This window comes from Oncorhynchus masou, chromosome 10 (genome assembly GCF_036934945.1).
Source record: "Oncorhynchus masou masou isolate Uvic2021 chromosome 10, UVic_Omas_1.1, whole genome shotgun sequence".
In the NCBI taxonomy this organism is placed as follows: domain Eukaryota; kingdom Metazoa; phylum Chordata; class Actinopteri; order Salmoniformes; family Salmonidae; genus Oncorhynchus; species Oncorhynchus masou.
The window spans coordinates 1,523,049-1,542,935 of NC_088221.1; the positions used below are offsets into that span (position 1 = coordinate 1,523,049).

General features: G+C 42.6%; 1 protein-coding gene across 3 annotated transcripts; it reads right to left on the reverse strand.

The window, feature by feature from the left end:
- Window positions 1–792: 792 nt before the first annotated feature.
- On the reverse strand, window positions 793–12,984 carry klf5b (Kruppel like factor 5b). 3 transcript variants are annotated; one of them, XM_064975469.1, is made up of 5 exons: window positions 12,854–12,984; window positions 9,500–9,670; window positions 6,815–7,694; window positions 2,379–2,438; window positions 793–1,977 (listed from the first exon to the last, which is right to left on the reverse strand). In XM_064975469.1, exons 2-5 carry the CDS (start codon window positions 9,620–9,622, stop codon window positions 1,799–1,801), a joined length of 1,242 nt encoding a protein of 413 aa, XP_064831541.1. In that variant the 5' UTR covers window positions 9,623–9,670; window positions 12,854–12,984; the 3' UTR covers window positions 793–1,798. The 3 variants fall into 3 exon arrangements, with proteins under 3 accessions (XP_064831541.1, XP_064831542.1, XP_064831540.1); XM_064975470.1 differs by lacking the exon at window positions 12,854–12,984 and adding an exon at window positions 10,006–10,088; XM_064975468.1 differs by lacking the exon at window positions 12,854–12,984 and having other exon boundaries at window positions 9,500–9,851.
- Between the last annotated feature and the right edge of the window lie 6,903 nt (window positions 12,985–19,887).

Here is a 19,887-nt window from a genome sequence, read left to right on the forward strand (position 1 = left end):
ATACAGAAAAACACAACTTTTTCTATGGTAAACACACAGTTTATTTAAATGTTCTGTTGCTCACATGGCAATCTTGGCACAGATTCACAAGTATAGCCTACAAGTATATCATCTCAAAATTTTGAACCCTAACATTTTTGAAGGACTACTTACAAGTATCAGCAGGATCACAGGCTTTCATGCCCCAGGCGGATCATCAGGCTCCTATGCCTCAGCCGGCTCGCCAGGCTCTCATGCCTCTGCCAGTTCGTCGGAAGTTTATGCCCAGCCGGCTTGTCCAGCGCCCATGCCCCCAGCCAGCCCGTCAGGCTCGCCCAGGTGGGACAACGGGTGGCACCCCTAAAGAGGGGCGTACTGTCACCCCTGCTCCCGCTCGAAGGCGCCAGGCTCCCCAGAATTATGCACACCTGCCTTCCCCCCATCACGCGCATCAGCGATTATTGGACTCACCTGTACTCAATCACCTCTGTCATTACCTTCCATATATCTGTCTGGTTCCCCGCTCTGTTCCCTGCTTCAGCATTAATGTTCGTGTGACTTTGTATACCCGTGTGCTGACGCTGGTCCTGTTACCTGTCTGTTCCGCATTAAATGTTAACTCCCCGTACCACCTTCTCATCTCCGGCGTCGATCCTTACATAAATATTGGTAACCTGAAATTATATCTCTTATTAAATGTATTTAATCAAATTATCATGAATAAAAATACATTTTACAACACACAGTAAATACAGTATCTTACATTTTTGTATAGACAAGAAAGACAGTAATCAAGTCGTTTTTACAGTGTACCAGACTGGTCTTTTACATCATCTTTAATTAATTTATAAAACATTACAGGTAGAATCCTTAATTAAACAATAACAAAGCGTACTCCTGCTCGTTTTGCTAAAAATCGAAGGGATTGGGCTGGAGAAATGTAACCACTCAAATTCATAGACATAGATGTAAGGACTGACCATTCATGACATCAAATGTATAGTTTTAACCATGTTTGGAGGGTATACAGTGTTTCACATTTATGTTGTTTACAAACATTGGATTAAAACAAGTTGACCTAAGCTCATGAGGCATTTATAAGTTATATACCTCAAGAATCAATGGTTATATGTCATTCATTTATGAGTCCAAAAATGGATGTAGCAACTAAGGAGTCTAACTTTAAAAGGCACTTAGAAAATCAGTATAATCAGTATAATGCATGATATTATTTTTTAACAATATATATTTAAAAATACTTTGACTTCCCTTTGTACATGGTCTACAGCAATGAAAGGTAGTTATACCTAAATGTTAATAGCAATACATTGTCAAATATTGTCTTTCAGTGCCAATACTCAGTAGAAAAGGAAGCGATGATACAGTAGATCTGGGTTTACATTTTCTAAACCTCTCATTGAGTACCCCCAACTGTTACACTTGTTCGATATATTCCAGTACTAGCACACCTGATTCAACTGGTCAACTCATCATCAAACATGATTGGTTGAACCAGATGTGCTTTTCCCGGAATAGATCAAATACTTGGAAAGGCTGGGGATACTTGAGCAGAGGTTTGGGAAACTGCTGTAGATAAACCATAGAGATACTAAAAGTAGCTCGTTTGTCATTATAGCTTGACTCAATCCACCTTTGAGCTCTTACTAAAAAAATCTAACTATGGCCGTATTTACTAAAATAAATACATGGAAAATCTACAACCATGTTGCAGTCACAATAGTATTGTGTTGAGATTAACTTAAATATAATGTTTCATTTGACTTAGATCTAATGAAAAATATGATTTATGTAGGTTTCCCTATCTCCTGTGCTTCTTCGTGTGTAGAGCCAGGTGGTCAGACCGGGAGAAACAGCGGTTACACACACCACACTGGAAGGGCTTGGCCCCTGTGTGTTTCCTGAAGTGTCGAGTCAGCTCGTCGGAACGAGCGAAGCACCACACGCACCCCTCCCAGGAGCATTGGTATGGCTTCTCTCCTGGAATGCAGCACTGGATTAGATTATACTACAGCAGAAACAGGGACGATCATGTTACATCATAAAATGTACAGTAATAACAACAAAAATTAATCTATACTACTTATGTTGATAGGGTCAGTAAAGATAATATTTCAATATTAACATCAACAAGTCTCTTGAATGAATTAGAATCAATAATAAAAGAAAGAAAGAAATAAACCGGTTTAGTTTGTTTACGCTTTTAAAAAAAGCTTTCCCATTCGACAACATGCAGCAACATTTGGCGGGCCATATTTCAGTCAGCATAAAGAATCATAAAGCATTCTTCTGCCTGGTAACATAACATACTGCCTCCCCCCAAAATAAAATACGGGTCACCCATGACAGGACTTTTATAATGTTACCAGTAAAACACTTACCCGTATGTGTCCGCAAATGGGCCTTTAAATGGGAGGACTTGGTGTAGACTTTCTTACATGCTGATGAAAGAGAATGGAACAAAATGTATGTCATCACAACATAAATATAATTGATTCATAAGCTTTTAACAAGAACATCCTACATCTAACAGAGTGGAGTTAATGATCACGGTTGAATTATAAACCATGCATTGCATTAGTGACATCCCACTGACCTCTCACACTCCCTGTGCAGCCAAAATGGAACTCACACGCTCTTAATTTGTCGTGTTTTTAAAAGTTTTGTAATGTACAAAAGTGCAAACTAAGTCTCAACAATAGTGAAATAACATTGTAATGGAAATGTTGTGAGTTTTATGACAATTTAGTCATGTTTATTGAATGAGTTGGAAAACATATTGACATTGTGCCTGTGCCTAGCTAGCTACTTAGCATTATTCACTAATGTAGCTAGCTAACTTGCTATCTAGCTTTACCACCCTGTGTTGGTACATTTTACTAACTAAAATAGTTATTGATTTGAGTCTGAAATGTGGAATTGAATTTGAATGGTTTGAATCTTTGTCAAATCCATCAATGAAAGTGAAAAGTCTCCTTATTGCTCCTGGCAAGCCTAAGCCAATTGTCTGCAAAGGTTGTTACATTGTAACTACATAGTAATTATAAAGGTTATACCTTACTGAGTTTTACTTTACACTAAAGAGAAACTTCACAAGTTTTTTTAGGGTGAATTTTATTCTTCATGCATTGTACTGCATATATTCTGCCAACAATGCCTTACTCCAAGTCATGGAATGTTGAGTCAAATATAACCTAGTTTTTCAACCTCTTATGAAGTTGGTATTGTAGCATAAATTGGGAATGTTATATTTTTGGCCGATATTATGATTGCAGATATGAAACAAAGTAATTACAACACTGTCAGTTCCACTTTAAGTCGCTTGCTCCTGGGTAGGTACATGATAATTACAACACTGTCAGTTCCACTTTAAGTCGCTTGCTCCTGGGTAGGTACATGATAATTACAACACTGTCAGTTCCACTTTAAGTCGCTTGCTCCTGGGTAGGTACATGATAATTACAACACTGTCAGTTCCACTTTAAGTCGCTTGCTCCTGGGTAGGTACATGATAATTACAACACTGTCAGTTCCACTTTAAGTCGCTTGCTCCTGGGTAGGTACATGATAATTACAACACTGTCAGTTCCACTTTAAGTCGCTTGCTCCTGGGTAGGTACATGATAATTACAACACTGTCAGTTCCACTTTAAGTCGCTTGCTCCTGGGTAGGTACATGATAATTACAACACTGTCAGTTCCACTTTAAGTCGCTTGCTCCTAGGTAGGTACATGATAATTACAACACTGTCAGTTCCACTTTAAGTCGCTTGCTCCTGGGTAGGTACATGATAATTACAACACTGTCAGTTCCACTTTAAGTCGCTTGCTCCTAGGTAGGTACATGATAATTACAACACTGTCAGTTCCACTTTAAGTCGCTTGCTCCTAGGTAGGTACATGATAATTACAACACTGTCAGTTCCACTTTAAGTCGCTTGCTCCTGGGTAGGTACATGATAATTACAACACTGTCAGTTCCACTTTAAGTCGCTTGCTCCTGGGTAGGTACATGATAATTACAACACTGTCAGTTCCACTTTAAGTCGCTTGCTCCTGGGTAGGTACATGATAATTACAACACTGTCAGTTCCACTATAAGTTGCTTGCTCCTGGGTAGGTACATGATCCTTACAAGTATATCCTATGTAACTACATTGTTCTTACATTACAGCATTTGAACCAGGTCACAACATAGAAATACATCATTTAAAAAGGCTGGTAGTAACAACAGGGTCTGCCTTATTCCAATTGTTGTTTGCTTGATCTTCACGATTTAATTCCAAGAGTTTGAAAAAAATCATGATCTAATCTGCTACTAGTTTTTGACATAACAGCAAACCTAAGCATCTCTCCCACTATATGTTCATGTTAAAAAGCGTATTAACAAATGTGACTCCCATAAGTGAGGAGCATGACCCATAGACTCAAGGTAAGGAAACATTCAAGTCATTCTCTAAATGAACACCTAGACTCTTTCCCCTAGAAACTAGTGTAGCTCTGAGAGTATTGGACCAGTGTAAGCAATATGGATCCTCCATCTTCCCCTCTGATAGGCCAGGTGGAATTGTTGCCATATTAAATCAAAATGTCTATCCAATCCTCTCATATCTCCTAGGGGTTGATTTGGGATTCAGAAAATGTGTCATCCCTGCAATATCTATTGCCGGAGCACGAGGGATGTAGTGCTACAGGAGCAAGAGGGATGTAGTGCTACAGGAAACGAGGGATGTAGTGCTACCGGAGCACGAGGGATGTAGTGCTACAGGAGCACGAGGGATGTAGTGCTACAGGAACACGAGGGATGTAGTGCTACCGGAGCACGAGGAATGTAGTGCTACAGGAGCACGAGGGATGTAGTGCTACAGGAGCACGAGGGATGTAGTGCTACCGGAGCACGAGGGATGTAGTGCTACAGGAGCACAAGGGATGTAGTGCTACAGGAGCACGAGGGATGTAGTGCTACCGGAGCACGAGGGATGTAGTGCTACAGGAGCACGAGGGATGTAGTGCTACAGGAGCACGAGGGATGTAGTGCTACCGGAGCACGAGGGATGTAGTGCTACAGGAGCACGAGGGATGTAGTGCTACAGGAGCACGAGGGATGTAGTGCTACAGGAGCACGAGGGATGTAGTGCTACAGGAGCACGAGGGATGTAGTGCTACCGGAGCACGAGGGATGTAGTGCTACAGGAGCACGAGGGATGTAGTGCTACAGGAGCACGAGGGATGTAGTGCTACCGGAGCACGAGGGATGTAGTGCTACAGGAGCACGAGGGATGTAGTGCTACAGGAGCACGAGGGATGTAGTGCTACAGGAGCACGAGGGATGTAGTGCTACAGGAGCACGAGGGATGTAGTGCTACCGGAGCACGAGGGATGTAGTGCTACAGGAGCACGAGGGATGTAGTGCTACAGGAGCACGAGGGATGTAGTGCTACCGGAGCACGAGGGATGTAGTGCTACAGGAGCACGAGGGATGTAGTGCTACAGGAGCACGAGGGATGTAGTGCTACAGGAGCACGAGGGATGTAGTGCTACCGGAGCACGAGGGATGTAGTGCTACAGGAGCACGAGGGATGTAGTGCTGCCGGAGCACGAGGGATGTAGTGCTACAGGAGCACGAGGGATGTAGTGCTGCCGGAGCACGAGGGATGTAGTGCTACCGGAGCACGAGGGATGTAGTGCTACAGGAGCACGAGGGATGTAGTGCTACAGGAGCACGAGGGATGTAGTGCTACCGGAGCACGAGGGATGTAGTGCTACCGGAGCACGAGGGATGTAGTGCTACAGGAGCACGAGGGATGTAGTGCTACAGGAGCACGAGGGATGTAGTGCTACCGGAGCACGAGGGATGTAGTGCTGCCGGAGCACGAGGGATGTAGTGCTACCGGAGCACGAGGGATGTAGTGCTACAGGAGCACGAGGGATGTAGTGCTGCCGGAGCACGAGGGATGTAGTGCTACAGGAGCACGAGGGATGTAGTGCTACAGGAGCACGAGGGATGTAGTGCTACAGGAGCACGAGGGATGTAGTGCTACAGGAGCACGAGGGATGTAGTGCTACAGGAGCACGAGGGATGTAGTGCTACCGGAGCACGAGGGATGTAGTGCTCCCTCACTGTTTTCAATTTGAGAATCCACGCAGCTGGTAACAACATTTCTGGAAAATTATTTACCGCAACATCAGATAGTGATGAATGACTATTTAACACAACAGTACCGAATAAAATAGCATAGTAGGACTGTAATGTCACTGTGTTACACCAAAAACACCTAATTTCTAGTGAGATTTTAGGATGGTTAGCTGAAGCTGAATAGTCACATTTCTTGTCTCATGTGCCCAAAACGCAACAGCAAGCGCCACTATGTATGCTTTGAATGAAACAAAATACAAGAAGGTTAATAGTTGAACACCATCTTCTCTAATTCACTCACAAAACAGTAATTAGAGAAGATATAATTGCACATTCCCATGAAACTGATTGACATTAAATGATTGGCATGCAGACGCAGTTTGTACATTTCACTGGTAAAACGTGATGATTGCCTATTTAGAAATCAAGTATGCCTGACTTGGTGTTTGAGGGTATTAAAAACATACTATTTTCTTGAGACAATATGTGTTGGCATAGGCAGACATTACATTAGGAGGATGCATTTTATGCATATTCTATAATAATATTCTGTCAGTACAAACTTTGATTGAGAAATGATGAGGTAATTATTTTTTCAAAAATTCCCACTCCCGCACCTAAGAAAATATCACTACACTATTGCTTGTAAGTGTAATGAGATTCCCTGTCAGTTCTTCTCACCTGAAAAGTCACAGTGATGTATCCTCCTCCTCTCCAGGTCAGGGTTATTCCTGCGGTTACACCTCCCCGGACCTGTCTGGGCCAATGCTGGGGACACTGGCCCAACACCGGGGCCCAGGCCTGCTCCAAGACTAGAACTTTGGCCTTGTCCAAGACTTGGACTCTGAACAAGTCCTAGACCTGAGCTTTGGACTGGCATAAGACCAGGACTCAGATTCGAGGCAATCCTTGCTGCATAGGATGGAGGCAGAAACAGATTCTGGATCAGCTCTTTCCCTCTGTCTGGGCTCCCTGGCTTGGAGTTGGGCGGGGACAGAGGAAGATAGGCTGGTCGCTGCTGCGAATGGCTTGCGAACTGGGTTTGTAGAGTATAGCCACCATTTTGTGGGCATCCCATAGATTTGACAGCACTCTGGGGGGATGATAAGTGGACGTTGCTGAAAGGGAATGACAAGGCGGACACGGGGACCCCGCTGTGGAGGTCTGAGTTCACTGGACGACTAGGCACCAGCTGCTCTAGCTCAGAGTTCAATAGCTGGAACAACGGAACATCTGGGAAGTCCAGGGTGTGCATTTCCTGTTTGATGAGCATGCTACTTCCTGTGTCTGTTGAAGCATCATAAAGCCCAGGGTGTTCTAGAAGGGTTGTTGGACCAAGGTTGCCTTGGCAACTGGGGTGCATGAGGGAGTGGGAGAGAGGCTCTGTCTTGATGGGTCTCAGAGGCCGACATATGCCCGGGCTCAGGTAAGTGATGTCAGGGAAGAGAAGGCTCATGTTGATGCTGTATGGGGAACTAAGGTCCTCTGTGAAAGATGTCTGTCTGGAGTCTGGGACTTCCTGAGGATAAGGGGACAGATATTTGTCCATCTCAGATTTACCCTGTAATGAAAAAATAGATAATAATGAGTGTTCAATATGAGTATTTGTAAGTATTTGTAAGTTACATTTAATACAGTTAAATCATTAACTTGTGAATATCCATGATTGTAACATTGTAACATCATGAAAATTAAGGAGGACAATAACTTAGTTCTAACAATCCAATTCTTCACTGAAATGGCCTATAAAGTATTCACAGGGCTATCACTGAAATAGACCCATGTGAAGGCTACTGGAACATGGTGTGGCATGGGTCATCGCTTAATCTCTGTTTATACTTTTTTTGTAGCCCTACCAGTGCTCAAAGGAGTGAAAGGAGAGAGTGGTGACCATGTTCACATCAACCAGTCTGCAGTGAAACATTTATCATGTAGGCTACACAGTACTCCTGTCACCCCCTGACCTTAGAGAGTCTTTTAATGTCTCTATTTGGTTTGGCCAGGGTGAGTCCTGTGCCTGCGCCCAGCCCAGAGCCTCCAGAGACGGCCTCCAGCCCGGAGCCCCCAGAGATGGCCCGGAGCCCCCAGCGACGGTCTCCAGTCCGGGGCCCGCAACGAGGGTGCCCAGTCCGGGGCCCGCAGAGAGGGTCCCCAGTCCGGGGCCCGCAGAGAGGTTCCCCACACCAGAGGCGTCACCAAAGCGGGGTGAGCCAGAGGTGGAGCGGGGTCTGCGTCCCGCACCTGAGCCGCCTCCGCGGATAGATGCCCACCCAGACCCTCCCCTATTGGAATCAAGTTGTAGCCGGAGTCCGCACCTTTGGGGGGGGGGGGTACTGTCACACCCTGACCTTAGAGAGCCTTTTAATGGCTCTATTTGGTTTGGTCAGGGTGTGATTTGGGGTGGATATTCTGTGTTTTGTTTTTCTATGATTTTGTATTGCTCGGTTTTGGCCGGGTATGGTTCTCGATCAGACCCGCTGTCTATCGTTGTCTCTGATTGGGAACCATACTTAGGTAGCCCTTTTCCCCTCCTTTCTTTGTGGGCAGTTGTCTTTGTTTAGGACACACAGCTCCACAGTTTGTTTTATAGTGTTTATTGTTTTTGTCAGCTCATATAAATAAAGAATATGTACGCACACCACGCTGCACCTTGTTCCTCCTTGGCTTGGTGGGCTTCTGAAGAGTAGCCAGGCTTCTGAAGAAGGCCTAGTGCTCCAATCCACCCTACTTTCGTTTTTGCCTTAAGTAACAATCTGTCTTATATAACCATACCAAACATAACATATAATACAATTGTGGGGTTTTCAGATTGACATTTATTATGTTACGTCTAGTGTCTGAAACCAGGCTGGGCGCCCCTGTCGAAGCGATGGAACTCTATGACTGATTTTAGACTGTCCAGCTGCTGCCTGCATGCGCTGCACATATCTATCTTACATTTTGAGATGGGGGGCAACGCTTCATCTCAGTCCACTATCTACCTGTCTGTACATGTAGGCTATTTTGCCTGGCAGTTAGATATCAGAATAGTATAATATAGCCTAAATATCAAAGTGTGCCTAGTAACATCCGATGTCAGTTCAGTACGAACCAGGGTGCAGGGAATCTTGCATACCACCTAGACTACTGCAGACCGACAACCTGTCTTTACAGTGATGTGGGCGAATAACGTCCCGTACTATTTTACAAAAATCACATGGGTTACATCTACGTACGACTATCAATACAAATACCCAATCCTTCAATACACTCTTTGCCGCTACGTTTCACTTCTAAAACGGGGTGTGTTGTTGTGGCTGTACGCCAACGATTCCATGCAATCTACTTGCTCAAACTGTAAACTCGCTTTCTAATTGAATAACGTACCAGATTGTAGTCGTGGAATGAAGAGCTGCCACTGATTGTATTCCTCATGTTGTAGAGGACTTGTCCATGTCCATGACCTTCTCCGTCTTCTTCTTCTCCTCCTCCTTCTCCTCCTCTTCTCATCCCGCGTGCCAGTGGTGGTGCGGCGAGTTTATGGTTGTCGAGCGCGTCCTGATCCAGAGCAAGCCAAACATTATTCGTTAACAAGTCAGTGGCCATAAACGCTGATAATGTTAAGTCCTGTAGCCCGCGAAATTGGGCAAAATGAATAATTTATCATAGGAATAATTCTGATTTGAACAAATAGCTCAAGCCAGGCAGCTGTCAAATTCTGCATATGCTATCTTGTTTTGTGTATGTGCTTCTCAAATTACACAACTGCATAGCAGTGTGGGCGGAGCTGGGCATGTATTGGCCATATACCACGAACCCCCTAGTGCCTTCTTGCTATTTTAAACTGGTGATCAACATAATTAGAGCTGTAAAAATACATTTTTGGGTCATACCCGTGGTATACGGTCTGATATCCCACGGCTGTCAGACAATCAGCATCCAGGTCTCCAACCACCCAGTTTATAATGCAGAATAGACAGAACATAAGCGTTAAAGTATTGAGTAGCTTTGCCTTTACATTACATTTCAAGGAAGGGAGGAGTGAAAAGGCAAAAGAAGTGGAAAGGCATCAACATGATTGTGGGATGATTAACTTCAAGTGGAGAAACCTATTAATTCATTCAGTTACTTATTCATAGCCTCTTAAAATAACATTGTGACACATAAAACCTATTCCCCTCCAGCAGTATATGAGAATGACAGTACCTTCGTATTGACCTAAAATAGGACACTTGGATATGAATGAATGATTCAGCAGCACATTGTTGTTCCTTTGTGACACCAGACTTTTGAGGGCCATTGTGGATGATACATTCTATACAGGCCCTTGGAATCGATCTCACAAGTTCCTATTCAAGTAATATTGAACTTAGCATCAATAGAATTTACCGGATACAATGCTTTTTTTTTGTCCCTAGCCTACTTAATCTGTGTCTAGGAAACCGGGCCCATGAAGTTTGACGTGATGATGAATGCTTTGTATATTTAATGTGTCCGTGTGTTTGTTAGTAGATGTTCTTGTGTTTCAAACTGTTCCTCCTGTCCAGGAAACTGTCCCTTATATCCATCTTAGTTGTTCACTCTAGTCTTGTTTATACCTGGTGCTAAAATTCATAATTTGTTCTGAACTTGTCTACATTCTGATTGTGCCCACATTTTCAGGCATGTATCTACACATGGTATGAACATGTGTTTCCTATCTGTCCACATTGTGCCCACATTTTGAGACATGCATCTACACATGGTATTAAAATGTGTTTCTTATCTGTCCACTGTGTCCGCATTGTGACCACAATTCCCTGTCCCTCCCTGTATGCAAATTGTTTGACAGTCATTCTTTCAAAATAAAATATATGTATTTATTTTAAGACACATATTGATGATAAACAGTGAGTTCCTAAATTATTGGCTCTGTACCACAGCACTTTGGATTTGAAATTATACACTGGCTATGATGTTAAAGTGCAGACTGTCAGATTTAATTTGAAGATATTTTCATTCATATTGGGTTTAGAAATTAAAGTACTTCTTGTACTTTAATTTCACATTTTAGGAGACCAAAAGTATTTGGACAAATTAACTTATTTGTTTATTAAAGTAGTAAAAAGTTAAGAATTTGGTCCCATATTCATAGCATGCAATGATTACATCAGGCTTGTGACTCTACAAATTTCATTGATGCATTTGCTGTTAGTTTTGTTTGTGTTTCAGATCATTTTGTGCCCAAAATAAATGAATGGTAAATAATGTTTTGTGTCATTTTGGAGTCACTTTTATTGTACATAAGAATAGAATATGTTTCGAAACACTTAGATGAATGTGGATGCAGCCATGATTACGGAGAGTCCTGAATGAATCGTCAATAATGATGAGTGAGAAAGTTACAGATGCCCAAATATCATACCCCGAAGACATGCTAACCACTCACCATTACAATAACAGGGAGGTTATCATTTTGGGGTGGGTGGGTTTGATAAAACACTATGACAGGAAGGTACTATCTGTGACATGTCAGATTCAGTTCCCACACTTGACTTGGCAGTGTAACCAATGAATAATGGCAGGGATCAGTGTAACCTGTCAAAACAGGAAACACAGGTATGTCCATGTGTTGGCACAGCATACAAAACATCAGGTTGAGGGTTCAGTTAATTGCCCAAAACACCCAAACAAACATACACACACGCACACAGACAGACACACTAGTGACGGTCAGTGCCGTTTATGACCACCGGGGACAAAAAAAAAATCATGAACATGGCCTTATTTATATTACAGCATGTGGGATGACTGTCATACATATCCCATTCACCCAGTTCAATGTAACATCGATAGGTTTAGGCTACTACATGATACTCAGATTTTCCCTATACCCATCATGAGGTTGCTTCAACCTAGCCTATGAATGAAAGTTTACATCGTAGGTACACACAGGTCGAGAGAAAAATTTGAGACGACAGAAAGTGACACATGGACAGACAGTGACACATTAAATAGCGCCTTGCACATGCTTGCCTGCATCTAGCTTATCTAGGGTGTAATCATTAGCCCAACAGTTGCAAACAAGAGTTTCTATTAGAAGAATTGTGATATTTCTATCCCCGTTTCATTGAGTTTTATTTTATTTAACTAGGCAAGTCAGATAAGAACAAATTCTTATTTACAATGACAGCCTACCCCGGACCAACCCGGATGATGCTTGGCCAATTGTACGCCCCCCTATTGGACTCCCAATCACAACTGGATGTGATACAGCCTGGAATCAAACTAGGGACTGTGGTGATGCCTCTTCCACTGAGATACAGTGCCTTAGACCGCTGCGCCACTCGGGAGCACTATGCTTCCGTTTAATAAACGTTATTCAACAGAATCGGCGTATTGAATATACCTCTGACCACGCATAAACAGTTCACTTTCATAGCAGCCACATTGTATTCCTTCTCGCCTCTATGCACTCTCCTCCTCTCACCTTTGTACTTCGTTTGTGGACATCAATGAATAACACATCAACTGTATGTGACCTGGCAAAAACATTCCAAGCCAAACCATGTCATAACCACTACACACAGCCTACATTGTTGTCCCCATATTAATTAAAGTAACGTCATAGTCAACATAGCTAATAGAACAAATGTGTTAGTAAAGCCACTACAATCTTTCAGTAACGTTACAGTGTATAGTCAGTAAGCAGTTACACCGGCGGGCCCCAGTGGCAATACATTAATAAAACCAAAAGCTTACCTTGACTCAGAAGTGTTTCAATGTTGTGTTGGATAGTCATAGTCCGCTAGCTAACATAGCATCCCTCTGTTTGAGCCGGGTGTTTGAGTAACTAAACTTGCCAGCTGCATTGGCTGGCTAAGTAAGTGAAAGTGAAAGTGAAAATGACAACATCTTTTTTCTCTTGCTTCTCCTCCATTTTTGAAGAAATTAATTTGTTGAAAACTGTCTCAACTATTGTCTTTCTGTCTTTCTGTCTTAAAGTCAACAACTCACCACATTTTATGCACTGCAGTGCTAGCTATCTGTGGCGCATTCTTTCAATACTAGATCCATTCTCTGATCCTTTGATTGGGTGGACAACATGTCAGTTCATGCTGCAAGAGCTCTGAGAGGTTGGAGGATGTCCTCCAGAAGTTGTCATAATTACTGTGTAAATCTATGGAAGGGAGTGAGAACCAAGAGCCTCCTAGGTTTTGTTTTAAAATCAATGTACCAAGAGGGGGATGGAAGCTAGCTGTCATGGTGCTGTTGAGGCTACCTACTGTTGACCATTGCAAAACAATGTGTTTTAATCTATTATTTGGTGACATGTGAATATATTTGGTATAGTTTTATCTGAAAATGATAACTTTTTCAATGTTTTACAATTTTATTTTCATGAAATTCAGTGAGGAGGATGATCCTCCCCTTCCTCCTCTGAGGAGCCTGAAACACATATGCATGCATTCACCAACTTTAAACATCTGCTATCTGAGCAGCTAACCGATCGCTGCAGCGTACATAGTCCATCGGTAAATAGCCCACCCAATTTACCTACCTCATCCCCATACTGTTTTTATTTATTTACTTTTCTGCTCTTTTGGGCACTAGTATCTCTACCTGCACATGACCTTTTGTTCATTTCACTCCAGTGTTAATCTGCTAAATTGTAATTATTCGCCTACCTCCTCATGCCTTTTGCACACAATGTATATAGACTCTTTTTTCTTTTTCTACTGTGTTATTGACTTGTTTATTGTTTACTCCATGTGTAACTCTGTGTTGTTGTCTGTTCACACTGCTATGCTTTATCTTGGCCAGGTCGCAGTTGTAAATGAGAACTTGTTCTCAACTAGCCTACCTGGTTAAGTAAAGGTGAAATAAAATAAAATTAAAATAAATAAATAAATTCACAAATGCTCAGAAAAAGTATATTTCACCATTCTGTCTGCTCAAGCAAATGTGCAAACTGCTTAACTTGGAACCAATCGGAACTCCCCTACATACCCTTTGTGATGAAGGCAGCAAGTGGTCTGCTTCTATCTAATACAGTATGTAAACACAGCCTCACATGAAATTGTGATCTGCTGTCAGTGTGTTAAGAGAAACTAACGTTAGCTCCCAAAGACTGAATGACTTAAATGTAATGTAAATGTAAGATAAATATCTGTTTGAGTGCACTTGAAATATGCAGCGTGTAATACGAATGGTCCTGATTATACGAGAAGGTAAGTCTGTTGACTATTTAGCCAACTTATTGAAAGCTAGCCAATGTTACAGTTGACTAGCCTAGTCAGCTAATACTGTAAACGTCAATGCCTGCTCAGGAAGCTAGTATTTCATTAGCTATCTCTCTGTCAGTGAAATCAATTTTGAATCATGTCTCACTTAAAGTAAATAGTTGCAGGCTTAAAGAAACACTCAATCATATATATTTGCATTAAAACCAAATAAAAACATATGGAAAGATGCGTGTGTCATGTATCCTAGAATGGAGGTTTAAGAATTGGATGCATATTAGAAAATTGGATGCACATCAAACTGTGTATGCATATTAGCCAACACATATGGCAAAGCCTGCACATTTTGCAACACAATCTTCTCTAAAAAGAGTTCTACAATGTGCTCTGCAATAAGTTTAATTTCCAACCCAGATGAGTTCTCAAATAGCAGCTGCACAATACTATGGATATGCATAATTTTGGATGCAGTGGAATATAAGGTATGGAGAATGATGAAGAGCCTGAGGATTATAGAGAAAGCAGCTGGTAAATGAATGTTTGAGTTTTAAATACTAAAAGGTTCAGTGAATGTGAGTATATTTAGGTGGTTTAATTAAATGATTAACTTTCCTACTAACCTTCTAAAAGTTAACGGTGCCAAAATCTTGACTAAGTGTGAGACATGTTTTCCATAGTATAGGTTTCATGCATATACATTAGAACAAAGAACACCATCACAAATAGTTTCAACATTTATTGAGTAAGGAGACAAATAGCAACAGTGTCTCAGGCAGTATTTGAAGTACAGTATCTAAAGTGTAAACTTCCAATCATCAACGCATGCTTCAGTATTCCTCCTCTCTAGGAGCATTTGTATGCTCCAGCCCCATAAGCGTATGGAAAGGATCCCACCATGGTCTGCACTATAGATGACGGATGTAGAGAGATACTAGTGCCTTAGCAGAATGCAATCTAAGCTTGTCTAAATAGCAACAGCAGCGCAAGTTCAAAATCGGGGACTTTGTGAATAGATCATGAGAGACAAAGTGAGAGACAATAATAACAAAAATATACTCAAACAAGCATGTGTATCTGTAGTGGGTGTTCTTCAACTCTAAAATGCACTAGACTGTGTAAGACAGAATCCACAAAGAAATGCAAGTGCATGTGTGGTCCCAATGTCTAAATAGTGATGTCAGGGCTAGTTCAAACTGCAGTAGGATGGTTCTCCTCACAGGTGAGGGAATCAGCTCATGCTTAGTGATCTTCCTGTCCGGGTTGGCGCCCCCTTTGGGTTCGTGCCGTGGGGGAGGTTTTCGTAGGCTATAAACGGCCTTGTCTTGGCTGGTGGTTGAAGAATTCCCTCTAGTGGTGTGGGGGCTGTGCCTTGGCAAAGTGGGTGGGGTTAAATCCTGCCTGTTTGCCACTGTCCGAGGGTATCGTCGGACAGGACCAAAGTGTCTCCCGACCCCTCCTGTCTCAGCCTGCAGTAGTTTATGTGTCGGGGTGCTAGGGTCAGTCTGTTATATCTGGAGTATTTCTCATGTCTTATCCGGTGTCAAATCAAATCAAATCCAATTTTATTTGTCACATACACATTGTTTCGCAGATGTTAATGCGAGTGTAGCGAAAGGCTTGTGCTTCTAGTTCCGACAATGCAGTAATAACCAACAAGTAATCTAGCTAACAATTACAAAACTACTACCTTATAGACACAAGTGTAAGGGGATAAAGAATATGTACATAAAGATATATGAATGAGTGATGGTATAGAGCGGCATAGGCAAGATACAGTAGATGGTATTGAGTACAGTATATACATATGAGATGAGTATGTAAACAAAGTGGCATAGTTAAAGTGGCTAGTGATACATGTATTACATAAAGATGCAGTAGATGATATAGAGTACAGTATATACGTATACATATGAGATGAATAATGTAGGGTATGTAAACATTATATTAGGTAGCATTGTTTAAAGTGGGTAGTGATATATTTTACATCATTTCCCATCAATTCCAATTATTAAAGTGGCTGGAGTTGAGTCAGTGTGTTGGCAGCAACCACTCAATGTTAGTGGTGGCTGTTTAACAGTCTGATGGCCTTGAGATAGAAGCTGTTTTTCAGTCTCTTGGTCCCAGCTTTGATGCACCTGTACTGACCTCGCCTTCTGGATGATAGCGGGGTGAACAGGCATTGGCTCGGGTGGTTGTTGTCCTTGATGATCTTTATGGCCTTCCTGTGACATCGGGTGGAGTAGGTGTCCTGGAGGGCAGGTAGTTTGCCCCCGGTGATGCGTTGTACAGACCTCACTACCCTCTGGAGAGCCTTGCGGTTGTGGTCGGAGCAGTTGACGTACCAGGCGGTGGTACAGCCCGACAGGATGCTCTCGATTGTGCATCTGTAGAAGTGTGTGAGTGCTTTTGGTGACAAGCCAAATTTCTTCAGCCTCCTGAGGTTGAAGAAGCGCTGCTGCGCCTTCTTCACGATGCTGTCTGTGTGAGTGGACCAATTTAGTTTGTCTGTGATGTGTATGCCGAGGAACTTAAAACTTGCTACCCTCTCCACTACTGTTCCATCGATGTGGATAGGGGGGTGTTCCCTCTGCTGTTTCCTGAAGTCCACAATCATCTCCTTAGTTTTGTTGACGTTGAGTGTGAGGTTATGTTGGCGCAATCGATATGCTGATACAATTTAGGGAGTCTTGTTTTCAGATTAGCCTTGTTAAAATCCCCAGCTACAATGAATGCAGCCTCAGGATATAAGGATTCCAGTTTGCAAAGATTGTGATTGTGAGGAATTCTAAATCAGGTGAACAGAAGGACTTGAGTTCCTGTATGTTGTTGTGGCCACACCATGTCTCGTTAACCATGAAGCATACGCCCCCGCCCACTGCATTTAAGTATGCTCCCTCTAATTCTCTCTCTCTCTTTTTCTCTCTCTCTCTCGCTTTCTCTCTCTCTTCTCTCGGAGGAACTGAGCCCTAGCACCATTCCTCAGGACTACCTGGCCTGATGACTCCTTGCTGTCCCCAGTCCACCTGGTCATGCTGCTGCTCCAGTTTCAACTGTTCTGCCTGCAGCTATGGAACCCTGACCTCTTCACTGGACGTGCTACCTTGTCCTGGACCAACTGTTTTAGACTCTCTCACTACCGTACCTGCTGTCTCTAACTCTGAATGATCGGCTATGAAAAGCCAACTGACGTTTACTCCTGAGGTGCTGACCTGTTGCAACCTCAACAACCACTGTGATTATTATTATCTGACCCTGCTGGTCATCTATGAGCATTTGAACATGTTATGGCAGGCTGATATAAAAAGGGCTTTATAAATACATTTGATTTATTGATGGATTAGTGAACAGCACTTGGTTGATCTCTGGGAGCAGGACACAGGATAACTGAATAGATCATGTGAGACAAGAATTAATAAAATAATCACAGCAAAGGAATGTAGCTTGTGAGCAAGAACAATAAAATCCTGACAGTCTGAGGTAAGGTGCTCTGTAATCATCCTACTCCAACTATTGACAATGCATCAATATAGGACTAAGATTGTCCCATGTCGCAGGGCCTGCAAACTATCACAGATTACAAAGGGAAACCCAGCCACCAGCTGCCCAGTGGTGCAAGCCTACCAGATGAGCTAAATGGCTTCTAAGTGCACTTCGAGGCAAGCAACACTGAACCATTCATGAGAGCACCAGCTGTTTTAAAGTAAGACTTTTAGACAGGTTAACAATCAAGGTTAATAATCACAAGGCCAGACGGATTACCAGGACGCGTACTCAGAGCAAGCACTGACCAGCTGGCAAGTGCCTTCACTGACATTTTCAACCTCTACCTGACCTAGTCTGTAAAAAAAGTATTTGATCCCCTGCTGTTTTGCCACTGACAAAGAAATGATCAGTCTATCATTTTAATGGTAGGTTTATTTGAACAGTGAGAGAGAATAACAACAAAAAAATACAGGAAAATGCATGTCAAAAATGTTATAAATTGATTTGCATTTTAATGAGGAAATAAGTATTTGACCCCCTCTCAATCAGAAATATTTCTGGCTCCCAGGTGTCTTTTATACAGGTGATGAGCTGAGATTAGGAGCACACTCTTAAAGGGAGTGCTCCGAATCTCAGTTTGTTACCTGTATAAAAGGCACCTGTCCACAGAAGCAATCAATCAGATTCCAAACTCTCCACCATGGCCATTACCAAAGAGCTCTCCAAGGATGTTAGGGACAAGACTGTAGACATACAGAAGGCTGGAATGGGCTACAAGACCATCACTAAGCAGCTTGGTGAGAAGGTGACAACAGTTGGTGCGATTATTCGCAAATGGAAGCAACACAAAAGATCTGCCAATCTCCCTCGCCCTGGGGCTCCATGCAAGATCTCACCTCGTAGAGTTGCAATGATCATGAGAACGGTGAGGAATCAGCCCAGAACTACATGAGAGGGTCTTATCAATGTTCTCAAGGCAGCTGGGACCAAAGTCACCAAGAAAACAAGTGTTAACACACTACGCCGTGAAGGACTGAAATCCTGCAGCGCCTGCAAGGTCCCCCTGCGCAAGAAAGGACATACACATGCCCATCTGAAGTTTGCCAATGAACATCTTAATGATTCAGAGGACAACTGGGTGAAAGTGTTGTGGTCAGATGAGAACAAAATGGAGATCTTTGGCATCAACTCAACTCGCCGTGTTTGGAGGAGGAGGAATGCTGCCTATGACCCCAAGAACACCATCCACACCGTCAAACATGGAGGTGGAAACATTATGCTTTGGGAGTGTTTTTCTGCTAAGGGGACAGGACAACTTCACCACATAAAAGGGACAATCGACAAACGTCTGACCTCTTTGATTGCCAACAAGGGTTTTGCCACCAAGTACTAAGTCACATTTTGCAGAGGGGTCAAATATTTATTTCCCTCATTAAAACTACCCGGTGTCCAAGAATGGCATAGGTAACTTGTCCAAATTATTATCGCCCCATAGCACTCACATCTGTAGCCATGAAATGCTTTGAAAATCTGGTCATGGCTCACATCCACTCCATCAACCCAGACACTCTGGACCCATTCACATACCGCCCCAACAGATCCACAGATGATGCAATCTCTATTGCACTCCACACTGCCCTCTCCTACCTGGACAACGTAATGGGAATTTTAATGTTTGTGCTTTTCTTATAACTAATTTCTGTAAATTCATGTACTGTTCTAATAACCAACTTCTGTGTTCATGCAAGTGACTTTAACAAATCATCACTTATAAGTATCAGCAATTTATCAGTACGCCCAGACCTTGTTTTGAGAACGAACAAAAGATATCTCAGTTTCAAGGTCTCAGCTTAGAGAGAAGAAGACTTGTGAGGTATTGGTCTGTCACATGTTATGCACCAGTATTGTTTGGTCACATGAATGAAACAAGACGGTAATGATTAATTAATTATGCTAAATCATGCAAATATAACTTGTCTGTCTACAGCCGTATAGAAGACTGCTGGGACTGCCCAGGAAGCGCTCCTGATTGACATGTGTACTATGGTGTAGTGTGTTGGTTGGAACCTC